Source organism: Ovis canadensis, chromosome 22 (genome assembly GCF_042477335.2).
Source record: "Ovis canadensis isolate MfBH-ARS-UI-01 breed Bighorn chromosome 22, ARS-UI_OviCan_v2, whole genome shotgun sequence".
NCBI lineage: Eukaryota > Metazoa > Chordata > Mammalia > Artiodactyla > Bovidae > Ovis > Ovis canadensis.
In genome coordinates, this window is record NC_091266.1 from 33,633,958 (window position 1) to 33,661,515 (window position 27,558).

Genomic DNA, 27,558 nt, shown 5'->3' on the forward strand with positions numbered 1-27,558 from the left:
ATAGCCAGGACATGGAAGCAACCTAGATGTCCATCAGCAGATGAATGGATAAGAAGAAAGCTGTGGTACATATACACAATGGAGTATTACTCAGCCATTAAAAAGAATACATTTGAATCAGTTCTAATGAGGTGGATGAAACTGGAGCCGATTATACAGAATGAAGTAAGCCAGAAAGAAAAACACCAATACAGTATACTAATGCATATATATGGAATTTAGAAAGATGGTAACGACAAGCCTGTATGTGAGACAGCACAAGAGACACAGATGTATAGAACAGTCTTTTGGACTCTGAGGGAGAGGGAGAGGGTGGGATGATTTGGGAGAATGGCACTGAAACATGTGTACTGTCATATAAGAAACGAATCGCCAGTCTAGGTTCATTGCAGGTTACAGGATGCTTGGGGCTGGTGCACTGGGATGACCCAGAGAGATGGTACTGGGAGGGTGGTGGAAGGGGGGTTCAGGATCGGGAACACGTGTACACCCATGGTGGATGCATGTTGATGTATGGCAAAACCAATACAGTATTGTAAAGTAAAATAAAGTAAAATAAAAATAAATAAAATAAAATGTCATTAAAATTAAAAAAAGAAAAAGAGTGGAAATTGGTTAGCAGAATTATTAGATATATTCTAATGCTTCTGTCATTTTTTAAAAATAACTGTTATTAGTCAGCCCAAGAACTTTAACATTCTGATGACACAGAAATTCCATAAAATGATGTAAAAACTTCAGAGTTAGTGGATAAGTATTTGTTAAATGTCAATAGCACAATGTTTAATTTATAGCAACTAGCTAAAAGGGAAGTTTGACAATTCTCTTTTAATACATACAAAAAGCCAGGCTAGCATTTCCCTTGATCTGTGATGTGCCACAGTGGAAAAAATAACAATGAAATTATTGAATCTCAAGTTTACATTGCTTCACCTACCTGTTTTGTGTGAATTTTGAGTAAGGTTGTTGTTGTTAAGTCACTAAGTCGTGTCCAGTTCTTTGTGACCCATGAATGCCAGGCTTCCCTGTCCTTCACTATCTCCCGGAGTTTGCTCAAACTCATGTCCGTTGAGTTTGTGATGCCATCCAGCCATCTCATCCTGTCACCCCCTTCTCCTCTTGCCCTTAATCTTTCCCAGCATCAGAATCTTTTCCAATGAGTCGGCTGTTCATATCAGTGGCCAAAGTATTGGAGTTTCAGCTTAGCATCAGTCCTTCCAATGAATATTCAGGGCTGATTTCCTTAAGGATGGACTGGTTTGATCTTGCTGTCCAAGGACTCTCCAGAGTCTTCTCCAGCACCACATTTTGAAAGCATCAATTCTTTGGTGTTTAGCTTTCTTTATGGTTCAGCTCTCTCATCAATGTTTTGTTTCCTGTTTCTAAATAAGATAAAAAAAAAAAATACAGGGAACTGTAGTCAATAGGCTTCCCTGGTGGCTCAGAGGTTAAAGCGTCTGCCTCCAATGCGGGAGACCTGGTTTCGATCCGTGGGTCGAGAAGATCCCCTGGAGAAGGAAATGGCAACCCACTCCAGTATTCTTGCCTGGAGAATCCCATGGACGGAGGAGCCTGGTAGGCTACAGTCCACAGGGTTGCAAAGAGTCGAACACGACTGAGCGACTTCACCTTCACCTTCACCTTGATAGTCAATATCTTGTAAAAACCTACAATGGAAAATAATTTAAAAAATAATACAAGTGTATATGTATAACTGAATCACCTTGCTGTACACCTGAATCATTGCAAGTCAACTATACTTCAGTAAAATATATATATTTAAAAAATACTTAACTTGTAGAATTATTGTAAGTATTAAATGAAATAAGGCAGGTTAAGTGCTTAGCTCAGGACTTAGCTTAGGGTCCTCACTCAATAAATATTGAGGACTATTAATCTTCTATCATTATTATAATAATGTAGCTCCTTTCATCATTCCACAAATTCGTGTAAGTTACTCTGACTTTTTTCTCTTAAGTTGATAGGTACTTAAGATCTCTGTATTGTCTTTTTGCAGTAATAATTACTGTATTCCTACAAGGAACATGAGTAAGAGTCATTCACAATGAAAGTACTCTTTTTTTGGCCCCACCATGCAGCATTTGGGATCTTGGTTTCCAGACCAGAGACAGAACCCATGTCCCCTGCAGTGGAGGCAGAGTCTTAACCATTGGACTGCCAGGGAAGTCCCCTGCAGTCGAAGCACAAAGTCTTAACCATGAGACTCCCAGGGAAGTCTTGAAACTACTCTTTTTGATAATCTAGTTTCAATCACATTATGGGGCTTCCCTGGTGGCTCAGTGGTAAAGAATCCACCTGCAATGGAGGAGACACAGGAGGTGTGGATTTGGTCCGTGGGTTGGGAAGATCCCTGGAGAAGGAAACATCAACCCACTCCAGTATTCTTGCCTGGAAAAACCCATGGATAGAGGAGCCTGGTGGATTACAGTGCTTGGGGTTGCAAAGAGTGGGACATGACTGACATGTGTACACACATCAATCATAACATATTATATCACACATCATATCATATCACACTCCTACAGGCCAGCATTGAAGGACCATTGTTTACGGAGTGAGCAGATATAAATTCTATGTCCAGCTCTATCTATCTGTTCTGCTTCCATCCTTGAAGTTGATTTAAATAAACTTCTAAAGACTCTGGCATCTGCATCTTCAGTTCAGTCGCTCAGTCGTGTCCGACTCTTTGCGACCCCATGAATTGCAGCATGCCAGGCCTCCCTGTCCATCACCAACTCCCAGAGTTCACTCAGACTCACATCCATCAAGTCAGTGATGCCATCCAGCCATCTCATCCCTCTGTCGTCCCCTTCTCCTCCTGCCCCCAATCCCTCCCAGCATCAGAGTCTTTTCCAATGAGTCAACTCTTCGCATGAGGTGGCCAAAGTACTGGAGTTTTAGCTTCAGCATCATTCCTTCCAAAGAAATCCCAGGGCTGATCTCCTTCAGAATGGACTGGTTGGATCTCCTTGCAGTCCAAGGGACTCTCAAGAGTCTTCTCCGACACCACAGTTCAAAAGCATCAATTCTTCAGCACTCAGCTTTCTTCACAGTCCAACTCTCACATCCATATATGACCACTGGAAAAACCATAGCCTTGACTAGACGGACCTTTGTTGGCAAAGTAATGTCTCTGCTTTTCAGTATGCTGTCTAGGTTGGTCATAACTTTCCTTCCAAGGAGTAGGCGTCTTTTAATTTCATGGCTGCAGTCACCATCTGTGGTGATTCTGGAGCCCAAAAAAATAAAGTCTGACACTGTTTCCACTGTTTCCCCATCTATTTCCCATGAAGTGATGGAACCAGATGCCAGGATCTTGATCTGAATGTTGAGCTTTAAGCCAACTTTTTCACTCTCCTCTTTCACTTTCATCAAGAGGCTTTTTAGTTCCTCTTCACTTTCTGCCATAAGGGTGGTGTCATCTGCATCTCTGAGGTGATTGATATTTCTCCCGGCAATCTTGATTCCAGCTTGTATTTCTTCCAGCCCAGTGTTTCTCATGATGTACTATGCATAGAAGTTAAATAAGCAGGGTGACAATATACAGCCTTGACGGACTCCTTTTCCTATTTGGAACCAGTCTGTTGTTGCATGTCCAGTTCTAACTGTTGCTTCCTGACCTGCATATAGGTTTCTCAAGAGACAGGTCAGGTGGTCTTGTATTCCCATCTCTTGAAGAGTTTTCCACAGTTTATTGTGATCCACACAGTCAAAGGCTTTGGCATAGTCAATAAAGCAGAAATAGATGTTTTTCTGGAAGTCTCTTTCTTTTTCCATGATCCAGCGGACATTGGCAATTTGATCTCTGGTTCCTATCCTTTTCTAAAACCAGCTTGAACATCTGGAAGTTCATGGTTCACATATTGCTAAAGCCTGGCTTGGAGAATTTTGAGCATCACTTTACTAGTGTGTGAGATGAGTACAATTGTGCAGTAGTTTGAGCATTCTTTGGCATTGCCTTTCTTTGGGATGGGAATGAAAAGTGACCTTTTCCAGTCCTGTGGCCACTACTGAGTTTTCCAAATTTGTTGGCATATTGAGTGCAGCACTTTCACAGCATCATCTTTCAGGATTTGAAGAAGCTCAACTGGGATTCCATCACCTCCACTAGCTTTGTTCGTAATGATGTTTTCTAAGGCCCACTTGACTTCACATTCCAGGATGTCTGGCTCTAGGTGAGTGATCACACCATCGTGATTATCTTGGTTGTGAAGATCTTTTTTTGTACAGTTCTTCTGTGTATTCTTGCCACCCCTTCTTAATATCTTCTGCTTCTGTTAGGTCCATACCATTTCTGTCCTTTATTGAGCCCATCTTTGCATGAAATGCATCTTCAGACCCATGAAAATGACCTGGTCTGGGAGTTATTCTCATCACCTCTAATCACAGTTCATTGACCAAAACAAGTCACCCAATTGCTTGGGTAGCTAGTATATAGCCTGCTCTGAATAACCAATCTTTCAAAAAATTAAATAAAATTAAATGAAAACAAACTAGAATGGTTAAATGAAAACAAGTTAGAGTGTTTACTCAGAAATGAGCTGTTTTTGTTAGATGGGAAAGTTATCACATATAAACTTTGAAATGTATATTTTGCTAAAGTTCAGCAAGGATATTTAAGTAGTTTTGTCTAATTTTACCAAGCTTTATATTTATTTAAACTTTTCTCTGAGAATTTCCTTTGGTTTCATTTAGCCTAATTCGGTTGTATTTTATACCTTTCTAGGCTTTAAAAATTGTAACAAATTTTCCATGGAAACAACCTTCTTGTGCTACTTAGTTACAAATAACTTCTTTCTGGTGATTCTTTTTTCTTACAATTACCTAACAAAGGCCATAGTGAACTGTTTCTTTTTTTTTTTTTTTCCTGAAGAGCAGATGAACATAATACTACGTATTTAGGTAACTAAAGGGGGAAGGCAATGGCACCCGACTCCAGTACTCTTGCCTGGAAAATCCCATGGACGGAGAAGCCTGGTAGGCTGCAGTCCATGGAGTGGTGAAGAGTCGGACTCGACTGAGTGACTTCACTTTCACTTTCATGCACTGGAGAAGGAAATGGCAACCCACTCCAATGTTCTTGCCTGGAGAATCCCAGGGATGGGGGAGTCTGGTGGGCTGCCATCTATGGGGTCACACGGAGTCAGACGACTGAAGCGACTTAGCAGCAGCAGTAGCAGCAGGTAACTATAGTTCAGCATAGGATGTGATCCCAAGGGCATAAGGGGGAAAAAAAAGGCTCATTCACTTCTTAAAAGAAGTAAAAAACAACGCTAAAGATATTTAAGGTTTATCCCTACATCCTCTTGAAACTGCTTCTATTCAGTCAATTCTATTGTCATTTGGGAAAACACTTCAGAAACTTAAATTTCCACTTAACATCAGTGGCTTCATCACTCATGCCCACATTCTGAGAGCCAGAACGGAGCAGCATTACCTGGTGTAGCAGGTAGTGTTTTAATGCCCTACTCATATGCCCTTGAACCTTTTCATTTTGGTATACAGCTGCTCAAGACTTCCATTTACCAGCACCTGCATTTCTGTATCTGAGGGTGTTCTCTGGCTCCTGGAGCCTGCTCTGCCTATGGACGGTGCAAGCAGAAGTCTGGGAAATTAATCCTTCCCCTGAATTCTGAACAGCTCTCAACCAATGACTGAAGGCTTATGTATGAATAGTCCAGCTCCCTCATCTCATCTTTCAGGTGGTTCATCTGAGGCACTGTCTTAGACTTCCCCAGACAGATTTATTTCAGTTACCCACAGTAGGAATTTAAGAATGCATCCTTAATTGGTTCCTTCTTCTTGTTTCACTTCCCCAGTCCATATTGATGTTTCTTGGAATCTTCTCTGAAACAGACTGTGTGCGTGATTAGTTGCTTCAGTCATGTCTCTTTGCGACCCAATGGACTGTAGCCCACCAGACTCCTCTGTCCATGGGATTCTTCAGGCAAGAACACTGGAGTGGGTTGCCATGTCCTCCTCCAGGGGATCTTCCTTGACCCAGAGATCGAATCTGCATCTCTCGTCTTTTGTGTTGGCAGCCAGGTTCTTTACCACTACCACCATTTGGGAAGCCCCCTGAAATAGACTACTCAAATTTAAATTCTTGTCCCAGGCTTTAAGACCCTGGCTCATGGGATCTACACAGATCTATCTGTATAGCCAGTTTACTCAGGGTAGCTGCACCCATTCACACTCTCACCTAAGGGCTCCTATTTCTCAACAACATTGACAACTTCTAGATTCATCCCATAGTTTCATAGTTTTATTTTGTGTTTCTGTGATTACTAGGGAAACCTGGTATTTCTTCACACACCTGTGGGCCATATGGATTTGGATTTCCCATTTAAGATCTTTTCCATTTTCCATTGGGTTACCTATATTTTCCTTGATTTGAAATAGTTCCCTGTATATTTTAGACATCAATTCCTTGTTGGTTTTAGATGTTGCAAACATCTTCTCCCAGTCTGTCAAGTACCTGTTAAATTCTTGGAATAAGTCTGTATATATGATGTCCTTTATAGACTGTTAGTTCTGATGTATTATATATATATATATAATGTTTTTGGCAGGTCTGATTTACAAAGTTATCCCCACACCAAAGCCACACAGACGTTATCCTCCAAGATCTCCCTCTTGCTATGCTAATACCACAGTAACGCTAGCACCACCCTAGCAGAGTGAATCTCTCCTTGTCACACCTCAGATAGTCTGGAAGCAGAAGGTAAGGTGGACTTTGGGATTCAAAAGTTTTATTAAAGATTAGCATCTGTGAAAGGAAAGGAAACAGAATTGGCCAGAGAAAGTAATTGCAGGTTGATAAAGCAAGTTGATAATCACAGGTTGATGCAGCTTTATAAAGCCACAGGCAATCCAGTGAAGCACTCTGGAACAAACACTATGAATCAACAGAGTGTCCTGCATCAGGCTGAAATGGCCAGTCTTTTATAGTCCAATTGCCCTCAGTCACCATATCCTGGCAGCCCTGGAAGGATGTGACCTTGGGCAAGACAGTTCCCAGCAGGTGAGGCTGACCCTGAAGTAGCTGAGAGCTGGAGGCTGTATAGTAGCTGCCCTCCCAGCAGCTGGGCAGTGAGTTCTTCTTCAGAGGAGGATCTATGCTCCACATCTCCACATCTAACAGACTTTTAACAAAATCGACATCATATTGTACATAGATCTTCTTTATTCTTCTTTATAAATGTGGGAAGATTTCTTTGTGCTCCTGGAATTTTGGTTGGAATGGTAAAGAATGTATGCCATTCGATGTGGGGAGAGTGGTGTACCAGGGAGATGACGTTTGGTTGGTAGCCCAATAGATGAAGCTCTGGATAAGGAGTGGCAGAGGCAATAGGCCAGAGAGGCAGCCAGTTTGGTCAGGGGATCGTTAAATATAGAGGGGATCAAGCAAATAATTATATATATGTTGAAGTCGATATATACATTAAAAAAATGGCAACCTAGTTTCACTGTCAATGGGGGGATTTACAGATCTAGAGCAGGAAAACGCTTACAAGTACTCAGAGATGCTGGATTGGAATCTACTGCATCAGTATAAACTCAGCTTAAAAATATATTTACTGATAGATGTAGAAACAGATATTTCTTAGCTCTTACAGCTTGAAAGAACCTAGGGGCCGGCATACCCCCATAGCAGGAAACACACTGAGAACCCAGATCTTGATTTCTGATTCCAGAGTGGAGGCAGGTAAAATACAAAATGAACCTACAACAGCTGAGTTGAATCAGAAAGTAAGGAAGTTTTAATAGAATGATGGGGATATGCCATCAGGACAAAACGTCAGCCTGAGGGAACGCCCATTGGCCAAATATGGGGCCTTTGAGCATGAAAACAAATAACTAGAGCAAAACATTACAACCCACTGAATGAGATAGGAATCTATGAATCCATTTTGAAATAAATAAGTAAATGCATGAATGACTGAATGAATGAATAAATAGAAAGGAAAACTCTCCTTTACATTAGAATGTTAAGTAGCAAAACAGAATGATGGAGGAAGAAAATCACCATTTGATCATCACTGTGATAAGTGATTCAGGCAGGTTAATGGATGTTTAAGACTGGTAGGTGAAGTGAGGAACAGAATATTAGCATAATCTCAGAATATCCTTTGCAAAATACTTACCATGTATAGAGGAAATAATGTGATTCTTATGGTAAAGAAGACCATTTGACCAGACGAGTAAAGTTCTTATCACAGTTGATATCATGACATCATGAGTCCCCAGAAAGGTGCAAAGAAAAACGCAGCCTCATTTCTGTGGTTCTCTTGTCAAATGTATGGCCTGAGTCTAGTCATGAGAAACCACAAGGGATCTAGTTGACGGTCATCCTATGGAATGAAAAGCCTGTTCTTTTTAAAACTGTCAAGGTCATGAAAAATAAGGCAAGACTGAGAAATTGTTCCTGATTCAAGGAGACTAAAATACATGACAATTAAATTCAACATAATTTCCTACATGGGATTTTGCATCAGAAAAGGAAAAAAGATATTGTTGGGACAGAGAGTGACATTTTAATGGAGTTTGTATTATATCAGTGTTGCTTTCCTGACTTGGAAGGTTATGCAAAGGTTATGAAGGACAGCACCTTTGCTTTGTGGATATACACATTGGATGTTTAGGGCTGATAGGGTATAAAGCCTATAGATTTCTGTTAGATTGTTCCCAAAAAGACTCAACCAAAACAAGAAGACCATATATAAAGATACAGAGAGAAAGAGAGAGAAAGCAGATATGGCAAGATATCAACAACTAAGGAATCTAAGTAAAAAGGATATGGGAGTTCTTATAACTTCTATTTAACCTGAGATTATTTCAAAATCAGTTCAGTTCAGTCGCTCAGTCGTGTCCGACTCTTTGCAACCCCATGGACTGCAGCACACCAGGCCTCCCTGTCTGTCACCAACTCCCGGAGTTTACTCAAACTCATGTCATTGAGTTGGTGATGCCATCTAACCATCTCATCCTCTGTTGTCCCCTTCTCCTCCTGCCTTCAGTCTTTCCTAGCATCAGGGTCTTTTCCATTGAGTCAGGTCTTCACATCAGGTGGCCAAAGTATTGGAATTTCAACATCAGTCCTTCCAATGAACATTCAGGACTAATTTCCTTTAGGATGGACTTGTTGAATCTCCTTGCAGTCCAAGGGATTCTCAAGAGTCTTCTCCAATACCACAGTTCAAAATCATCAATTCTTCGGCGCTCAGCTCTCTTTATAGTCCAACTCTCACATCCATACATGACTACTGGAAAAACCATGGCCTTGAAGAGATGGACCTTTGTTGGCAAAGTACTGTCTCTGCTTTTTAATATGCTGTCTAGGTTGGTCATAGTCAATAAAGCAGGAATAGATGTTTGTCTGGAACTCTTGCTTTTTTGATGATCCAGCAAATGGTGGTAATTTGATCTCTGGTTCCTCTGCCTTTTCTAAAACCAGCTTGAACATCTGGAAGTTCATGGTTCACGTATTGCTGAAGCCTGGCTTGGAGAATTTTGAGCATCACTTTATTAGAGTGTGAGATGAGTGCAATTGTGTGGTAGTTTGAGCATTCTTTGGCATTGCCTTTCTTTGGGATGGGAATGAAAAGTGACCTTTTCCAGTCCTGTGGCCACTGCTGAGTTTTCCAAATTTGTTGGCATATTGAATGCAGCACTTTCACAGCATCATCTTTCAGGATTTGAAATAGCTCAACTAGAATTCCATCACCTCCACTACTTTTGTTCGTAGTGATGCTTTCTAAGGCCACTTGACTTCACATTCCAGGATGTCTGGTTCTGAGTGATCACACCATCATGATTATCTGGGTCATGAAGATCTTTTTGTACAGTTCTTCTGTGTATTCTTGCCACTTCTTAATATCTTCTGCTTCTGTTAGGTCCATACCATTTCTGTCCTTTGTCAAGCCCATCTTTGCATGACATGTTCCCTTGGTATCTCTAATTTTCTTGAAGAGATCTCTAGTCTTTCCCATTCTGTTGTTTTCCTCTATTTCTTTGCATTGATTGCTGTGTGGATCACAATAAACTGTGGAAAATTCTTCAAGAGATGGGAATACAAGACCACCTGACCTGTCTCTTGAGAAACCTATATGCAGGTCAGGAAGCAACAGTTAGAACTGGACATGCAACAACACACTGGTTCCAAATAGGAAAAGGAGTCCGTCAAGGCTGTAGATTCTCACCCTGCTTATTTAACTTATATGCAGAATACATCATGAGAAATGCTGGACTGGAAGAAGCACAAGCTGGAATCAAGATTACCGGGAGATGGGGAGGGAGGTGGGAGGGGGGTTCATGTTTGGGAATGCATGTAAGAATTAAAGATTTTAAAATTTAAAAAATAAAAAACTAAAAATTAAATTAAAAAAAAAAAAAGAAATAAAAGGAGCCAATCCAAGTAGAAAAAAAAAAAAATAAATAAACACAGAGAGATGAAAAAAAAAAAAAAAAAGATTACCGGGAGAAATATCAATAACCTCAGAGATGCAGATGACACCACCGTTATGGAAGAAAGTGAAGAGGAACTAAAAAGCCTCTTGATGAAAGTGAAAGAGGAGAGTGAAAAAGTTGGCTTAAAGCTCAACATTCAGAAAACCAAGATCATGGCATCTGGTCCCATCACTTCATGGGAAATAGATGGGGAAACAGTAGAAAGAGTGTCAGACTTTATTTTTGGGGGCTCCAAAATCACTGCAGATGGTGACTGCAGCCATGAAATTAAGACTCTTTGGAAGGAAAGTTATGACCAACCTAGATAGCATATTCCAAAGCAGAGACAGTACTTTGCCAACAAAGGTCCATCTAGTCAAGGCTATGGTTTTTCCAGTGGTCATGTATGGGTGTGAGAGTTGGACTGTGAAGAAAGCTGAGTGCAGAAGAATTGATGCTTTCGAACTGTGGTGTTGGAGAAGACTCTTGAGAATCCCTTGGACTGCAAGGAGATTCAACAAGTCCATCCTAAAGGAGATCAGTCCTGGGTATTCATTGGAAGGACTGATGCTAAAGCTGAAACTCCAATACTTTGGCCAACTCATGTGAAGAGTTGACTCATTGGAAAAGACCCTCATGCTGGGAGGGATTGGGAGCAGGAAGAGAAGGGGACAACAGAGGATGAGATGGCTGGATGGCATCACCGACTCGATGGACATGGGTTTGGGTGGACTCCAGGAGTTGGTGATGGACAGGGAGGCCTGGTGTGTTGCAATTTATGGGGTTGCAAAGAGTCGGACACAACTGAGTGACTGAACTGAACTGAAGGTTCGTCATAACTTTTCTTCCAAGGATTAAGCATCTGTTTATTTCATGGCTGCAGTCACCATCTGCAGTGATTTTGGAGTCCAAGAAAATAAAGTCTGACACTGTTTCCACTGTTTCTCCATCTATTTGCCCTGATATGATGGGACCAGATGCCATGATCTTAGTTTTCTGAATCCTGAGCTTTAAGCCAACTTTTTCACTCTCCTCTTTCACTTTCATCAAGAGGCTCTTTAGTTCTTCACTTTCTGCCATAACAGTGGTATCATCTGCATATCTGAGGTTATTGATATTTCTCTGAGCAAAATACATATTCTCATTTATTTATGGTCATGCTGTACAATTTGTGGGATCCTAGTTCCCTGACCAGGGATTGAACCCAGATTCAAACAGTAAAAGCAGCAAGCTCTAACAACTGGACCACCAGGGAATTCCCATACATATTCATATATAAAATAAACATAAAAACATAAGTCTGTACAAAAGTTTGTGCACAAATGTTCATAGCAGCATTATCTATAACACCTCCAAAGTGAAAACAATCAAAATATCCATCAACTGGAATGGATAGAAAAAAATAGTATAGCCATAGGATGAAATACTATTTGGCAATAAAAAGGAAATAGATATTGATAACTGTTACATCATGAATGAACCTTGAAAATACTGTGTTCAGTGAAAACACCCAGGAACAGAATACCACAATTTGTATGAGTCCATTTATGTGAAATATCTACAGTAAGAAAATTCATAGAGACAGAAAGTAAATTAGTTGTTGCCAAGGGTTGGGGGGGATTGAGGAGCAACTGTTACTCATTTGTGCTTCCAACTTCATACCTCAAATTACAGAATCTGTATCTCATATTAGAGTTGATCTCTGAAGTCTCTAGGATCCTCCTAAATTTGTATGTCAGGCTCTTAAAGAGATTGTGTTGCGAAAGTAATACCCTTGACTTGATGGTTTTTAAACAACTTATATGGGGTAATTGGAAAATATATTAATTATTAACTCATTTTAGAGTTGCATGTTGTTCATTTATTTGAAACTTTGAAACATACTTCCAGAAACCATAGAAACTTGGTTAAAAGCTACAGAAGACAAATCCACCACCTAGTGGTGAAGACAGGAAGTTTCAGGTGGGCAATACAAGGCGTCTTGCCATTACACGTTCAAGACGGCTGTCCACAGCTCTTTTATCTTGCATTTGTCTTGTCCCCTCATCACTCAGAGTAGTTTCATGTACGCAGAATACGTCCTGAGGTAATAGTTTGTTCACGTTCTGTTGGTGTACTTTTAAGTCAATGAAGTATTCTGGACTTTCGAGAATTGTGGGAAAATCAATGGTTTTAAACTTGGGGGTGCTGAAGGTACCTTTCTATTCATATTTCAAACCCCTCCTCCTCAAGAGGCCCGCCCAGTCCAGCTCTTTGGACACACCACTCCACAAGTCCCTGGTTCAGAGAATCAGGACCATAGCCTTTGAAAAGGTAAAAATCAATACACCAATGGGATCTTTGATGTCAAGTATTTAACGACTTTGTGTTACCTTCTACAGTAATTAAAATCAAGTCTTCAAACTTAAATTTAAATATCTAAAAGTAGGAATGCAACATCCTTAATCTTAAATTCCAAAGGTAGGGAAGAAGTCCGAATCCTAGGGTACTGAGCCTATTGGTAAAGGGGGATCTTTACTGTTTTTCCTTTTGGTTTTGCATTCTGCTCCCCCTCCTCCTGCCCCTGCACTTTTCTTTCCCTTTTCATCTTTTTTCTTTCTCTCCTAAGTAACAGTCCAGCAATTAAGATCAGCACCGTGTTTAAGTGGAATAGGTTGTGCGCTGAACAGGGTGCTTTAATTATTCCAGGTTTTCACCTGAAAATCCCCTTTGCCATCGAAAATATTTCTCTTCGAGTCCTTTCCTTAAATATTAAGCCATTTCCCAACACTCTGCTTTAATGATCGTTAAGCCGTCTTTCGAAACAGTCTCACTTTAGCGCAATTTTTAAAAATCCTTTCCATACAACACAGGAGAGGTTCTGAATACACCAACTTTAGAATTTTGCCCGTGGCAGCCTTGCTGATAGTTTTCAAAATTTAGGACGTTTGATTTCAATGTTTTACTGGGTTTACAAATGCCGGCTGCTTTTCAATAACCTAATAAAATGCATGCTTCTCACCTTTGGAAACTTTAGAGCTCAGTGCCTCCACGGGCATCCGGGCATTTATTCTTAATTCAGCTTCTAAAACAGGCTCCTCGGAGGAGCGGTTTCGACCTAGAAGTTCAGAGAAGCAGTCACACAGAACTTGCAACAGTTGGTGTCGGGCCACAGGCAGGTTGAAAATGATACACAGGGTTGATTTAAGAAACAAAAAGCACCGGGAAGGGAAAAGCAGGGATAGCCGTGGCCTTGGGGGACAGCGCGGCGGCGGCGCGAGGCCCGTGGGGCCGAGCTCCGGACGTGGGAAGCTGGAGACGGCCGAGAAGCAAGCACCGCAGACACGGCCGCGCGGCGCTGTGTGCGGGAAGGGCGCGCGCCCAAGCCGCCCCCCGGTCCAAGTCGGGGCCACCGCGAGGTGAGGCCAGCCCTGCCCCCGCGCCGCCCCCGGCGGGAGGCGCGACGCCCGGGCCGCGGGTGCGTGCGCGGCCCCGGGCGACGCGGCTGGGCGTGCGCGGGGCCGCGGCGGAGGCAGGGCCGGGCGGGCGGCAGAAGATGGCGAGGGTGTGTAGGCGGCAGCAATGCTCCGTTGAGAGACGCGGCTTTCGGCAAGAACTGGACTCGTGGCGCCACAAGCTCATTCACTGTGTAGGTGAGACCCTCTCCCGGCAGCCTTCGGCCCTTGGGCCGCCCCACTGCCGGCCGCCCCGGAGGAGGGAGGGAGGGAGCCGGGACAGAGCAATCGCTGCTCCGGCCCGCCCGCCCTCTTTGGCTTGGCGTCCCCCTCCCCCACCCCCCGGAGTGCGGGCGCGCGCGACCTCCGGGCGGGCTCTCCCGGCTCGGGCCCGAGCGCGCGCTCCGGCCCCTCCCCTTCGCGCGCCCTTCCCGGGGCGGGCTCTCGGGCGGGAGCGCGTGCCCCTCCTATCCTCTCCCTCCCTCCCTCCTTCCATCCCTGCCTGGCGGCCCGGCGCCGCCGCCGGCTTATTGTGGAGACTCGCCCCGCGCCGCTGCCTTTGGAGCAGGAGCGGCGCAGCCGCTGGCCCCGCAAAGCCGACCGCGGGAGCCAGGGGCGTGCTGGGCCGCGGCTCGGCCTCCCGCTCCGCTCTGGCCGGCGCCTTCCGCGTCCCACGCAGCCCCTCCCCCACGCGCGGCCGCGGCGCGCGCCCCTGTCCCCGCGTGCACGGGCGGCGGGCGGGCGGGCGCCCGGCGCTCGGGCGTGTGCGAAGCGTGAGGTGGAGATGGGGGCGGAGGGAACCGGAGCTGTCACAGGCCCCGGGTCCGCCTGACCGAGCCAAGTGGGGTGTCATGGCCGCGGGGGGCAGCGGCTGCACTTCCTCTGCGGGCGGCGGCGGCGGCAGCGGCCGGGGAGTTAATCCTCGACGCTCGGGTCGGTGTGTGTGTGTATTTCTGTTTGGTGTGTGCGCGGCGGGTGGAAGGGGGATGGAACCGGCTGCGACCGGGAAGCCCGAGCAGTGGTCTTGTCCGCTCCTGGGAGATTTTCCGCAGCCGCCGCTTGGCCGAGCGCCTTGTCCGCCGCCCGCCTCCCGGACCTCGGGCCGCCTCGGGTGGCTTTTTCCCCGCGGGCAGAGGGAGCGTGGACGGGGTCGCCCCGGGAGGGGCCGGGCGGCGGAGCAGCGCCTCTCACACTGTGTGTTTTGTCTGTTTTTCTCTCCCAAGGTCCCGTTTCCCTCTGTGCGGCGGCCGGCGGGACCATAAGGGCTTAACTCATATATTTAACCCCCCTCCAAAAAGTAAGTGGCCCGTGTGGTGTCTCCGCTCCGCCCGCCGCCCCCTAGCCCCAGTGCGTCCAGTGTCTGACTCTCCTGTCCCCCAGCATTGTTATTTCCCCATCTTTGCTTCGGTGCTGCTGATGTGTGGGGAAATGCTGTCTCGTCGTTCTCCGTCCCCCACGCCCAGTCCTCGGGGAGACCCAGAATTCGAACCCCCCACCCCTCCCCACCCCACCGTGGGGAATAATCTTGGTCTTCCCAACAGAATCTAGGAGATTCTATCCGTTCGCTTGGGCCCCTTATCCCCTCCTTCCCGACAGGGTTTCGTTGGAAGGAATTATGCAAATCCTGCTTTCTGGTGTCCATTCAGCGGCAATTTCATGCGGTGAGAAGTTCTCTTTGTTGTGCGAGGGGGAGAACAGACACTGATTTAATAGACATATCTGTTGGGGGGAAGGGTAGAGGGGGGTGTGGAGAAGCTCAGTTTGGAAGAATTACAGCACTTGGTTAGCTCAGTGTCTTTGTGTTTGAGCTTTCTGGCTTGACAGGAGGGTATGCCCTTTACAACGTCCCGCAAGGGATATTTTCTGTAATAGATTGAAAAACAAAACTGAAACTTTAAACAAGTGAAAAATAAGGTAACTTTTAGTTAGAGAATATAAACCTTTCCATTTTTACGGCGTTTCATTATGAAAATGTATGTGAATTTTGTTTAGGATTTAGACTGTAATCAAAATTAATATAGGCAACAATGCTCTAAGGTATCTGGTATCACTTTGGTTGTCCACAGGTTAAAAGTGACATTTTAAAACCTATACTTGTGTGAGTAGTAAAGGTATAAATCCATTTTTTGGCATAATTTGTGTTGTGGCTATATTTTAAAATTTCCCTACTACTAATCCAAGCTCTGTCCTTCAGGAATCAGCCTTTTGGTTGTCAGTTATCATTTACTCTGCTCTGTCTCTGCTGGTTTTATTCTTTGAAGTCTATCTTACATTTCCTAAAATGTAACATCAGCTTTAGCACTTTGAAAATTATGTATCATTTGTAACTGTCTTATGAGAGACCTTATAAGGCATGTAGAGGTTTTGAGAAACATGAAATTAATGAGTTTTCAGAATTGTGAGTTAATACAGAATCCTGACATTGTTTTGAAGAATCTTTAGTTCTTTTATGTCTTTCACTTTTTTAATGATTTTTTTGAGGGACTTTTTAGTTTTTAAAAGATTATGAAATTGATAATTATAACCCTATAGATTTCTTAAATTACTGTTGCTTTGGTTTAGATGGTGGTTTATCTTATTGTTTGCTTAGAGTTCTTCCCTCTTGCTTCAGCTCCCCCCTTGTTTAAATCAGTCATTGCTTAGTCTTAGTGGTGAGTTACTGCTGCTTGACAGAGTGTTTTTATTTTTCTCTCTACTAAAATCCTTCTGTAAATACCTGAGTTGAATATCAAATTTTAGATTCATTTTTTGAGGGAGGATTTTAATCTGGTTATCAGTTTTCCTTAAAAGCATTTTTTTTAACTCTAAATCTCCACTTTCAAGGTAGTAAAGTTCAGGAGATTATAGAGTCCAGAGTGCAGATCAGTATTTTAATCTGAGGAGTAATACATAGTTGATAGTATCCCAATTAAAATCAGTTGGGTCTCATATTTTCTCTTTTATTGTATGTAATTTTGTTCTCTAAGAAGACAGTTCTGTGTAAATTGTAGTGTTAACTTTCTACATGCAAGAGAGGTGGCAGTGATCCTTATTTATATACAATCCCAAAAGCAACTCTGTCACTAGCAAATGTAATAATTCCTCTTTTATTTTAATGGGATTGGTTCTGAACAGTTAATCCTCTATTTGATTCTCTTGACTGGTTATCTTAATACTTCAGGGTCATTGCTTTCTAAATGATATTTAATTTATAGCAGTCTTTGGATTACAAGTGAATTCTCACTCATTTCCAAAATTTAATACTCCCCCCCCTCCTTTTGTTTTTTTGGAAAGAGGTGAGGGTCATGACTGTGGAGGTGGAAGTGGAGGTGTTGGTGTTTCCATTATTAAGTTTTAGTTGAATTGGAGTTAGCAGGTTCAGACAGTGATGATGATCAAGATGGATATTTGGTAGCCAGTTGATTATTGAGTCCTCAGGGACTAGAATGAGCTTCCATTCTGGGAAGATCAAGGTTCTCTCTGCTGCGTGATATGATGTAACTTATTGCTTGGCTGTTTCTCATCCTTGCTATATTCTCAAAAAACTCTTCCCAATCTAGGGGAAGTTGTGATGATTTCAGCTTAGCTCTAGCTTGCTGGAAAAAGGATAGCTGGATGAGTCTCTGACTAACAGAGAGTTATTGCTCCGATTGCCTCAAATATGCTTATAGCTGGAGCAGTTCTAGGAAGCATCTGAATAATGCCATTTCTTTAGCCTTATGGAATCTCTTCTAGCGTGAAAATTAGGTATTTAATGTCTGTGGGGACTTGCCACTTCTGAGTATTTGCCTAATTGCTTAGCTACTTGTACTAGTGCTGTTTTTAGGAGCAGAAGGCAGTTAGTTGAGTACAAACTTTATTTAAATATTTATTAAGCATATGTCTTATATATCAGGCACTGTGAGGAAACAAAGATATTGGGGAAGTTGCCTTAACCTTGAAGAACTATTTAAAATATAGTGTATTCAGTGCAAGGCAAAATGTGCCATAGGATAGATGCAAGCAAGTTCTGGGGGCATTTAGAAGTGAAAAAAATTGCCTGAGATGATGAAGGAAGGCTTCATGAAGAAGGTGGTAGATTTTTGCTTCATTTTGATGAAAGTGGAAAAAGGCATCCCTGTCATGTGAAACAAGCAGAAATATAAAAGGACTAGAATGAGTTATCTGTTTAAACTTCAGTCCGTGTTTCGTGTAGGGGGTGTATAGGTTACAGGTTTGCAGATATAAATTGTTGGATTTTCTAGTACAGGTTAAAAAGTGGTCTCTTTGTTAGGCTAGTTGGAGTGTGCAACACACCTCTCTCCTTAGCTCAGGGGAGGATTGTTTGCTTTATTTAAGGATTCCATTGTAAAACTGTACAATAATATTAGTTGTTTTTTAACTCAGCTTGGCAGAGACAGTATTGTCATTCACAGCAGTGTCCCTTCTAAGTAAACTCACTCATTTGGAAGCTGTACTTTGCACAAAACTCATTTTTGGCTTTCCTTAAAATCAGTGGTGCATTCATTCTTAAAGTACACTTAGTATTGGCAAATTTTCATCCTTTAGAGGTTGTATTTGGTATTTGGAAACAGTAAAAGAATATTTTCTGTAGCAAATAAAGGTATATATAAAATAATGAGATTGTTTTTTCCTCTGCTTTGCAGACTGGCTCAGAAAGCTCAGCAGAGAGGCTTTGGTGTGCTTCTGAACTTCTGTTTTGATTCTTATTTCCTTTGTGTCCACCCTTCTGCTGAATGGAATCTGGGTATTGGGTAGATGTGAATAAACATAGCTGTTACTTTTTGTAGTTTCAAGTTAAAGACTTGTTAGTCACTACCCTCCAAATGATCTTTACTTCATTTGCAAATACTTTAAAAAATCGTTTTCATGTTTCTTACACTTGCACATTGTTTTTGGTATAATCCCAGTGTGAACCGTTCGTTAACTTTATTGAGTCTTGTTTGCAGGAAGTATCCCAAGTCCAGTGGTCCATACCCTGAATTTAATTTTTTTGTTTTTAAAATTGAGATATAACTTATGTACTGTAAAAATTCACTCCATGTATACAGGTCAGTGGTTTTTAGTTTTTTGAGAAGGTTGTGCACATATCACTATCTAATTGTCTTAATACTTTCATATCCAAAAAAAGAAACTGAAACTCTATACTGGTTAGAAGTCATTTCACATTTCTACTATGATACAGTCCTTGGCAATCTATTTGCCTATTCTAGACAATTCATATAAATGTAGTATTATAATGTGACCTTTTTGTGTCTGGCTTGTTTTCAGAATGCATCCATGTAGTAGCATACGTCAGCACTTCATTGCTTTTTACAGTTAAATATTATTGCATTGTATGAACATACTAAATTTTGTATATCCATCAGTTGTGAGACAGTTGTTTCTACTTTTTGCCTCTTGTGAATAAGCTACTGTGAGCGTTAGCAGCATTATTTGTGTGGACATTTGTTTTCACTTCTTTTCCGTATGTACTTCAGAGTGAACTTGCTGGGTCATATACGTAACTGTTGTAACTTTGAGGAAGTGCCAAACTGTTTTCTTAAGCAACTGAAGTGTTTTACATTCCTGTCAGGAATGTAGGATGATTTCAGTTTCTCCATAATCTTGCCAACATTTGTTAGTCTTTTTGGTTATAGTCATCATAGTGGGTAGGTATGCAGTGGTATCTATTTGTGGTTTTTATTTGCGTTTCCCTAATGACAGTTGATGTTGAATGTCTTTTCATGTGCTTGTTAGCCATTTGTATATTTTCTTTGGAGAAATGTCTGTTCAGATCCTTGTTTAGTGGCTCAGTTGTGTCTGGCTCTTTGCTATCACATGGACTGTAGCCCTCCAGGCTCCCCTGTCTGTGGAGTTTTCCAGGCAAGAATACTGAAGTGGCTTGCCATTCCCCTCTCTTTGGGATCTTCCCAGCTCAGGGATCAAACCCAGGTCTCTTGCATTGCCGGCAGATTCTTTACCATCTTAGCCACCAGGGAAGCTTGCTACTATCTAATTTCATAAAATTAAGTAAACAGAAAATAAGCAAAAATTTAGCAGACTTCAGCAACACTATAAAACTGACTCCATCCATCCCAACTTCAGAATATACCTTCTTCTCAGGAGCACACATTTACTGAGACTAATCATATTCTGGGCGATAAAACAAGTCTCAATAGATTTAAAGGGCTGAAATCATACAACATGTTCTCTGACTACTATAGAATTAAGTTGGAAATCAACAACAGAAAGGTCTATGCTGCTGCTGCTGAGTCGCTTCAGTCGGGTCTATAGAAAAGCTAATTTTTGAAAACCAAATAACATGCTTCTAAATAACCCATGGTCAAAGAAATTGAAAGAGAATTTAGAAAACACTTTGAACTTAATCAAAGTGAAAATGCAACATAATAATCTTTGTGGGCAAACCTCCACAACTATAAGATAATAAGTTTCTGTTGTTTAAGCCACCTAGTCTTGTGGTATTTTGTTATGGCAAACCTAGCAAACTAATAACAAGTCCCAAATTAGAAATAACCTGAATGTCTATGCCGGGCCATGCTGCTCTCCAGGCAGGAATACTGGAGTGGGTTGCCAGTTTCTGCTCCAGGGGATCTTCCCGGCCCAGGAATCAAACGTGAGTCTCCTGCACTGGCAGGCAGATTCTTTTTACCACTGAGCCACCAAGTTGAGTTATTTGTCTTTATATTGTTGAGTTGTAAGGGTATATTCTGGATACGAGACCCATATCAGTGTATGATTTACAAGCTTTTTTTCTCATTGTACCCTCAATTTGATAATTAGAAGATAATCTGCAGCATCCCTTGTGAAGCAAATGATGGATATAGTAGCAATGGTCAGAACGAACCAGAGTTTCTCAGGAAAGGCTTCCTTAAACATCCTCTTCTAGGAACTATTAAAATTGTTCTTTGATGTTTTGTATAATGCAGATATACTTTGCTATCCAGATCATCTATGCTTTTGCCTTTTTTAGTGAGGGTTCATATTTCAAGTTCAGATAATGTGGTAAACCATGTTATTTGAATCTGTTGTGTGCCTGAGTTTTGGATAGTACATAACCAAGCTTTGGGTGGAGAAGGATATCTTTTCTTTATATAGACGTTTTGTCTGACTCTGTTCTATGTCTAGTGTTCATAGGGTTACTGTCTTATATCTGCCTTGCACATTTTATATATATATTTTTAGAAAACTTCTACTTTAATATTGTCTTAATTTAGAAACTTAAAGTGCTAAAGATGGGCATTAAAAAACTTGGTCAGTTGGGAAACACTGAGTAATAACTTTCAAGTAATAAAGGGGATTTCCCTTAGCGTAAATGCTTCCCTCATCCACAGAAATAATTTTATGATATTTTAATTTTTGAAATAGTTACCTAACTTCCCACGTAAAAGTAAAACACAGAACTGAACTTTTTCACAGACAAATTTTTTAACTTAATTTGCTGCAATTACTGTATGAAATTATATAGTAGTTTTCTAACTCTGTTAATGGTGATACACATCATGACGACTGACTTTTTGGGTTAGAAGATGTGAACACCAATATTATTTCCCATGAGAATTATTATTGGAAAGACTGCTGTATGATGAGCATTTTCAGTCTCAATTTTAAGATAATCTGTTGATGTTGTTTGGTTTTATGATTAGTTTATTTTATCATTATTAATAAATGATTATTATATACCTTTATTAGTTGACTTTTTAGAGATTTCCAGAGGGTACAGTCATGTTTTCCCTCTCCTAAACTCCCCATATAAAGGGTAAGAACAACTAATTTTAAAAGGGTCCACAGGTTGTGTCTTGCTTGATAAAAGAAAACCCCACATCTGAAAATGTGAATTTACTGTAAAAAATGTTATTTCATGTTACAACGTAATTCATGTAGGCTTGGAAGAGGAAAGACAACAGAGGATATCCAGGTGACCCCCAGTCTTAAGCTCGGTGAGCCTTTCATATGGACCAGCTTAGTTCACAGGGCAATTTGAAGTATGTAACAAAAACCTTAAATGAACAGGGTGTGTATGTTAACAGGGTGTTGGTACCTGGCCTTTTCTTCTGTTCATATCCTTTCCACAGACCTCAGATGGGGACAGAGTGGTGAACAGGGTAAAGATGATTGAGGTCAAGATTCAGGATTCTTAGATTTTAGTCAGATGCTCTTCAGTTCTAACTTTTTGACTGTGGCTTAGACTTTGTACTTGGCAGTAAGTGTTTCAGACTGTGTGATGGAAGGGGAAGTTCCTGAGTAGTAGATAATTGCTGAGACGGGGAAGGAGCAATTTGACAGGTTTTTAAATGTACACTATTTTGGTAATTCAAGCATCACCTTAGACTATATAACAAAGGTAAATGAGAGAAATTCCCATCAAAATAAAATGGAAAGCTCCTTGCCTTCACTAAGAATAAAAGCAGGAAGAGCTTAAATGTTTGTGAATATGTGCCCATGTTGAAATGCAGCTTTTTAATTGCATGATTAATGATATAAATATTTACTAATCTCATCATATGTGTTAAGTAAATTTTCATTCAGCTAGTAAGGAAGCTGACAAAGTTTATCTTGTATAAATGGGCATTGATTTAACTTATTTGATCACAATAAAATGATAACTTTGATTAGGGTGGGCTAAGTCCATAAATCTTTGGGAGGAGTAATTGAAAAAACCTTTAAGCTGGTGATTTTTCCATGAGTGTTTAATGTAATTAATATATCTTTAAAAATGGTTTAGTTAATACATGCCCTGTGTTCAGTGATCAGTGTGTTAAAATTTTCCTTATCGTTTACCTATTGGAAACCTTATGTTTATCTTTAGCGATATTTTTATCATGCCTAATATGTTAGATACCCTATCTAGATTGTGTTTTTATTCTGGAAAGAGAATACAATAGGGTAAAAACAATGAGATAATATGGATTAGTTTTCTAACAGTTTTTTTAGGGGTACTGAAATTTTGCTGTATACCTTTCTCAAAAGAAAAGCAGGTATGATTAAAGTGGTGGGGCTGTGTTCCATGTCAGACTTGTACAATCAATATTTATGTGTACATACGTATATTTTTTATGGATAGCTTTTTACTCTGCAGTATTTACTGAAATAGATTTTGGCATGTTAAAATAGATATATATAGAGAGTCAGATCCATATAGCCTCTTGATAGCCGTTTTAAGACCCATGGCTTATGGCTACCAGTATACATACATACTTATCTAAAAGATAACAGTTCCCTTTGACCCCTTTCTCCTTAGACAAAGAACTTCCATTTAATTTTTATATAACATATACAAATCAAAGATTGTTATATTTTATTGGTGATAGACAAGGGTGAATTCATAAATAAAGATAAGAGCAACTAGAATTTTCCACATTAAGTGAGAATAAGTAGGAATTATCAGTAGCTGTAAATCTGTGTGGGATTTAATTTTTCTAAAAATACTTAGCCCACATAAATGACATTCCAACTTGAACAAGATTGTTAAACTATTAAGAAGATTGAATTATCCATAGATTTTGATTTTTTTTTAAAGCAAGAGAATGTAAATTAATGGAGAATTCTGATATAATAACACTGATAAAAAGCTGATATTGTGGCAGAGACAGGGAACCAGAGATGTTCATGACCCAGACAATTTTTGCTATTTTTTTTTCCTTTTCCTGAGGACTTAAACTTCATTTAGGAAAAAGTGAGAGGTTCGTTTTTGTTAATTGGTTAATAAATATTTATATATTTTTGAAACTACTCAATAGGACTTATTTCTTAAAACTATATGGAAATGTCTGGGGCTTCCCAGATGACTCAGTGAGTAAAGAATCTGCCTGTAATGTAGGAGAGGCAGGAGATGTGGGTTCGATCCCTGGATCAGGAAGATACCCTGGAGGAGGGCATGGCAACCTACTCCAGTATTCTTGCCTGGAGAATCACATGGACAGAGGGTCCTGGTGGGCTACAGTTCATAGCATTGCAAAGAGTTGAACATGACTGTGGTGACTGAGCATGCATGCATGCAAGTAATATCTAACATTTTGTGAGATATTCTTTAGATATGAGAAATCTGTATGCAGGTCAAGAAGCAACAGTTAGAACTGGACGTGGAACAGCAGACTGGTTCCAAATCGGGAAAGGAGTACGTCAAGACTGTATATTGTCACCCTGCTTATTTAACCTGTATGCAGAGTACATCATGCAAAATGCCAGGCTGGATGAAGCATAAGCTGGAATCAAGATTGCCAGGAGAAATATCAGTAACCTCAGATATGCAGATGACACCACCCTTATGGCAGAAAGTGAAGAAGAACTAAAGAGCCTCTTGATGAAAGTGAAAGAGGAGAGTGAAAAAGGGGCTTAAAACTCAACATTCATAAAACTAGTATCATGGCATCTGGTCCCATCACTTCATGGGAAATAGATGGGGAAACAATGGAAACAGTGAGAGACTATTTTTTGGGGTTCCAAAATGCACTGCAGATGGTGACTGCAGCCATGAAATTAAAAGGCTCTTGCTTCTTGGAAGAAAAGCTATGACCAGTCTATACAGCATATTAAAAAGCAGAGACATTGCCAACAAAGGTCCAACTAGTGAAAGCTGTGATTTTTCCAGTAGTCATGTATGGATGTGAGAGTTGGACTCTAAAGAAAGCTGAGCACCGAAAAATTGATGCTTTTGAACTGTGGTGTTGGAGAAGACTCTTGAGAGTCCCTTGGACTGCATGGAGTTCCAACCAGTCCATCCTAAAGGAAATCAGTCCTGAATATTCATTGGAAGGACTGATGCTGAGGCTGAAATTCCAATACTTTGGCCACCTGATGCAAAGAACTGACTCTTCCAATATTGATTGGAAAAGACCCTGATGCTGGGAAAGATTGAAGGCGGGAGGAGAAGGGGACAACAGATTAGATGGGTGGATCGCGTCACCGACTTGATGGACATGAGTTTGAGTAGGCTTTGGGAGTTGGTGATGGACAGGGAAGCCTGGCGTGCTGCAGTCCATGGGGTGACAAAGAATCGGACACGACTGAGGGACTGAGAGAAAATCAGCTGATTTGAAGAATATGAGTATATATCCAGTTAGAAGCAGAAAAGGTAAAAAGTAAAGGCTATATGAAGAAACAGAAGGATCTGTTAAATCATGCTGCCACTAATGTCTAGTTTCTGTGACTCGAGAAGTATAAGCAGTGATAGTAATGATATTGTTGCTGTTATATGTAATTGGATTATGATATAAGCCGCACACTATAAAACTTGATGTTAAAAGGATACTTGCTCTCAGATGACAGAATACTCAGGAATTTCAAGTGTTTGGTACAATAATATAGCCTAGGATTCTGCCAAGAATGTTCTTTTAGGAGTGAGTAACTTGCTTTTGCATGATGTAGCTTTTCATTCATTTTTCTTCCCTACTGTATATATCTTCATTTTCTTATACACGTTTTTTTCTTTTTGTGCACATAACATAAATCGATCTGTGTTTGGAATACATCAAATGAGAAGTAAACTGAACTAATTTAAAAAATAAATGTGTGTGTATTTTAGTCTCAGGAAACAGACATCTTCAGAAGCCCATGGAGATTAAAGATGACTTTAGAAGTAGAAAAATGTTGGTCATAGTTAAGGGAATGAAATTAACTAGACAGAGATTAGTGATAAAATATATTCATTAAGCTATTTTTTTTCAGTAAATATTTTTGCTTCTATTTGCATCATTGTTAATTAAGTTCATAAAACAATTTTATTTAGAGGTACTGCAGGGAAATAGTTTTGTGTCTTCTCTGGGTTTTATCTATTTATGAATTTTTAAAAAAGGTGCAGCCTTTCTTGAAGTTAAGCAATTAATTCTTCCCTGTTTTTGAAGGTAATTTTTTAGTTTGTTTTAAGTTGAGTGATTCTTTAAATTCTTTAGTGCTTTACAATTTTCAAAAGTTTCATGTACATAATTTCATATAATCCCATAGTGGCTTTTTTAAATTCCCCTAGTCCTGTATTATCTCTTTGCTCTCCACTGCTAACTGCTAGTTTGTCCTCTTTATCTGTGAATCTGCTTCTTCCTGTTTTATTTACTAGTTTGCTGTACTTTTAGATTCCACATATAAGTTGTATCATATGATATTTGTATTTCTCTCTGACTTATTTCACTTGCACTCCAAGTCCATCCATGTTACTGCAAATGACAACATTTCATTCTTTTTTATGGCTGAGTAATATTCTTTTGTAGATGTATACTACTACTTCTTTATCCATTTATCTGTTGATGGACTTTTTTTTTACACCAGGTCATATGAAGACTATTTGAACTTTTTAATAGATAAGACACATGATGTTAAAAAATAATTTTTGGCATGAATTTAAATGCATTTCAAATATTACCCATATCTAGCTAACCCCTTAAAGATTGTATCTTGATAAATGGAAGAGATAATTAAATGTGCTCTGCATTCAGAAGTTTAATTCCTCTCAGTTCTCCAACTGTTAACCACATTCACAGGCCCGTTTTGAAAATACTTGGATATAATAAGAATAACAGGCCCATTTTGGAAGCATATATTAAAGCAATACTGAAACATGGCTTTGAGTCAGAGTCAGGCAGACTTGGGTACAAATTTATCTTCACACTTTACCAGCTAAGAGATGAGAGAAATTTCAGTTTATTCCTGTAGTAAATACTGTGTAGGAAGGTTGCAACGATTGAGAAGGAGGCAAAGAGCTTTGTCTTTGCTTAATAAATAATAGATGGCCTTAAAATAAACTGTCTGATCCATAAAATATGCTCTTTGGATATATTCTGAAAATAATACAGTTTAATTTCTTTTAAATGTTGTTTGTATTAGAGAGCAGTGATCTCTCTGGATTTTAAGTTGCACTCTGTTTGGTCTCTCCAAGACGTTTGCATATTTACAATTTCTTTGTAATGGTAGTAACGTGTGTCATTAACATTATTACATCTGTTGGTATATCCTACAGGATAGAATAGCAAAAACATTCTCAATTTTTGGTTTTTGCCAACTAAGAGAGCTTCTACATGTTTTTTCCCTAAGTTAAAAAAACGTAAAATATTGTATTAGGTTAAACAGTAGTTGCATCTTGGACAGTGGAATGGAGTGGGTAAAACCTCATGGCAGGAGCACTGGGTTCTGGCATAAGTATGACTACGACTGTATGATTTTTAAGCAAATACACCACTTAATCTCTCTGTATCTTGGTTTCCTGATTTGTAAAATGAGAAGGTCTTGGAGAGCCTAATTATAGTATTTTAAGAAAAATTACTGTGTTGATTTTTACTGTTGAATAGTTTGGAGACAGTTGACATGAAGTCCATTAGGAAATAGAATATTCATATTGTGTATAGCAGGGTAAGAGAGCTAAGCTAAATTATGTACTCAAAGCTGTTTGTCTTATAAAATGGTAAATAATGTACTCAAAGATGTTTGTGTTTGTACTGTTTATCTTTAAGGACAAAGCAAGATGTGTAAGGAATGGGCAATAGCTCCTAAAACTCATGCAAAATAATTTAATTGCTAACTTTTCTCACTAAGAATATTAGCTAAACACAAGGTGAGAGAAACTTGGCTTCATTTAACTAATAATAGCTATAATCTGCATTTCATATAAAATAATGTAAATGAATTTTCTTGTTCTGTTAATTTTTTTAAGACTTTGTCCGTTTCTCCCACCCACCACCCTACCCTC

At 40.3% G+C, this 27,558-nt stretch overlaps 1 protein-coding gene and 1 long non-coding RNA gene across 26 annotated transcripts in view; one reads left to right on the forward strand and one right to left on the reverse strand.

Annotated features, from left to right (window-relative positions):
• Positions 1 to 13,923, reverse strand: part of LOC138427975 (uncharacterized) — a 29,012-nt gene extending 15,089 nt beyond the window's left edge. The window contains exons 1-2 of the long non-coding RNA XR_011252237.1: positions 13,472 to 13,923; positions 938 to 1,667 (exon numbers count right to left, since the gene is read on the reverse strand). This is a non-coding gene — a long non-coding RNA (uncharacterized lncRNA). The remainder of the gene's footprint in view (positions 1 to 937; positions 1,668 to 13,471) is intronic.
• Positions 13,924 to 13,947: 24 nt separating this feature from the next.
• The window catches only part of LCOR (ligand dependent nuclear receptor corepressor), a 126,309-nt gene continuing 112,698 nt past the window's right edge, over positions 13,948 to 27,558 (forward strand). For 2 of the 25 annotated variants that reach the window (XM_069568190.1, XM_069568210.1), the window contains exons 1-2: positions 13,967 to 14,098; positions 15,128 to 15,201. Coding sequence is in view for 7 of the 25 variants with exons in the window: in XM_069568199.1 (XP_069424300.1) it covers positions 14,756 to 14,841; positions 15,128 to 15,201 (160 nt within the window). In the remaining 18 variants the exon portion in view is untranslated. Of the gene's footprint in view, positions 14,103 to 14,337; positions 14,842 to 15,127; positions 15,202 to 15,500; positions 15,566 to 27,558 lie in introns of those variants that run through there. The other 23 variants (XM_069568198.1, XM_069568208.1, XM_069568201.1 and 20 more) reach the window with 22 other exon arrangements.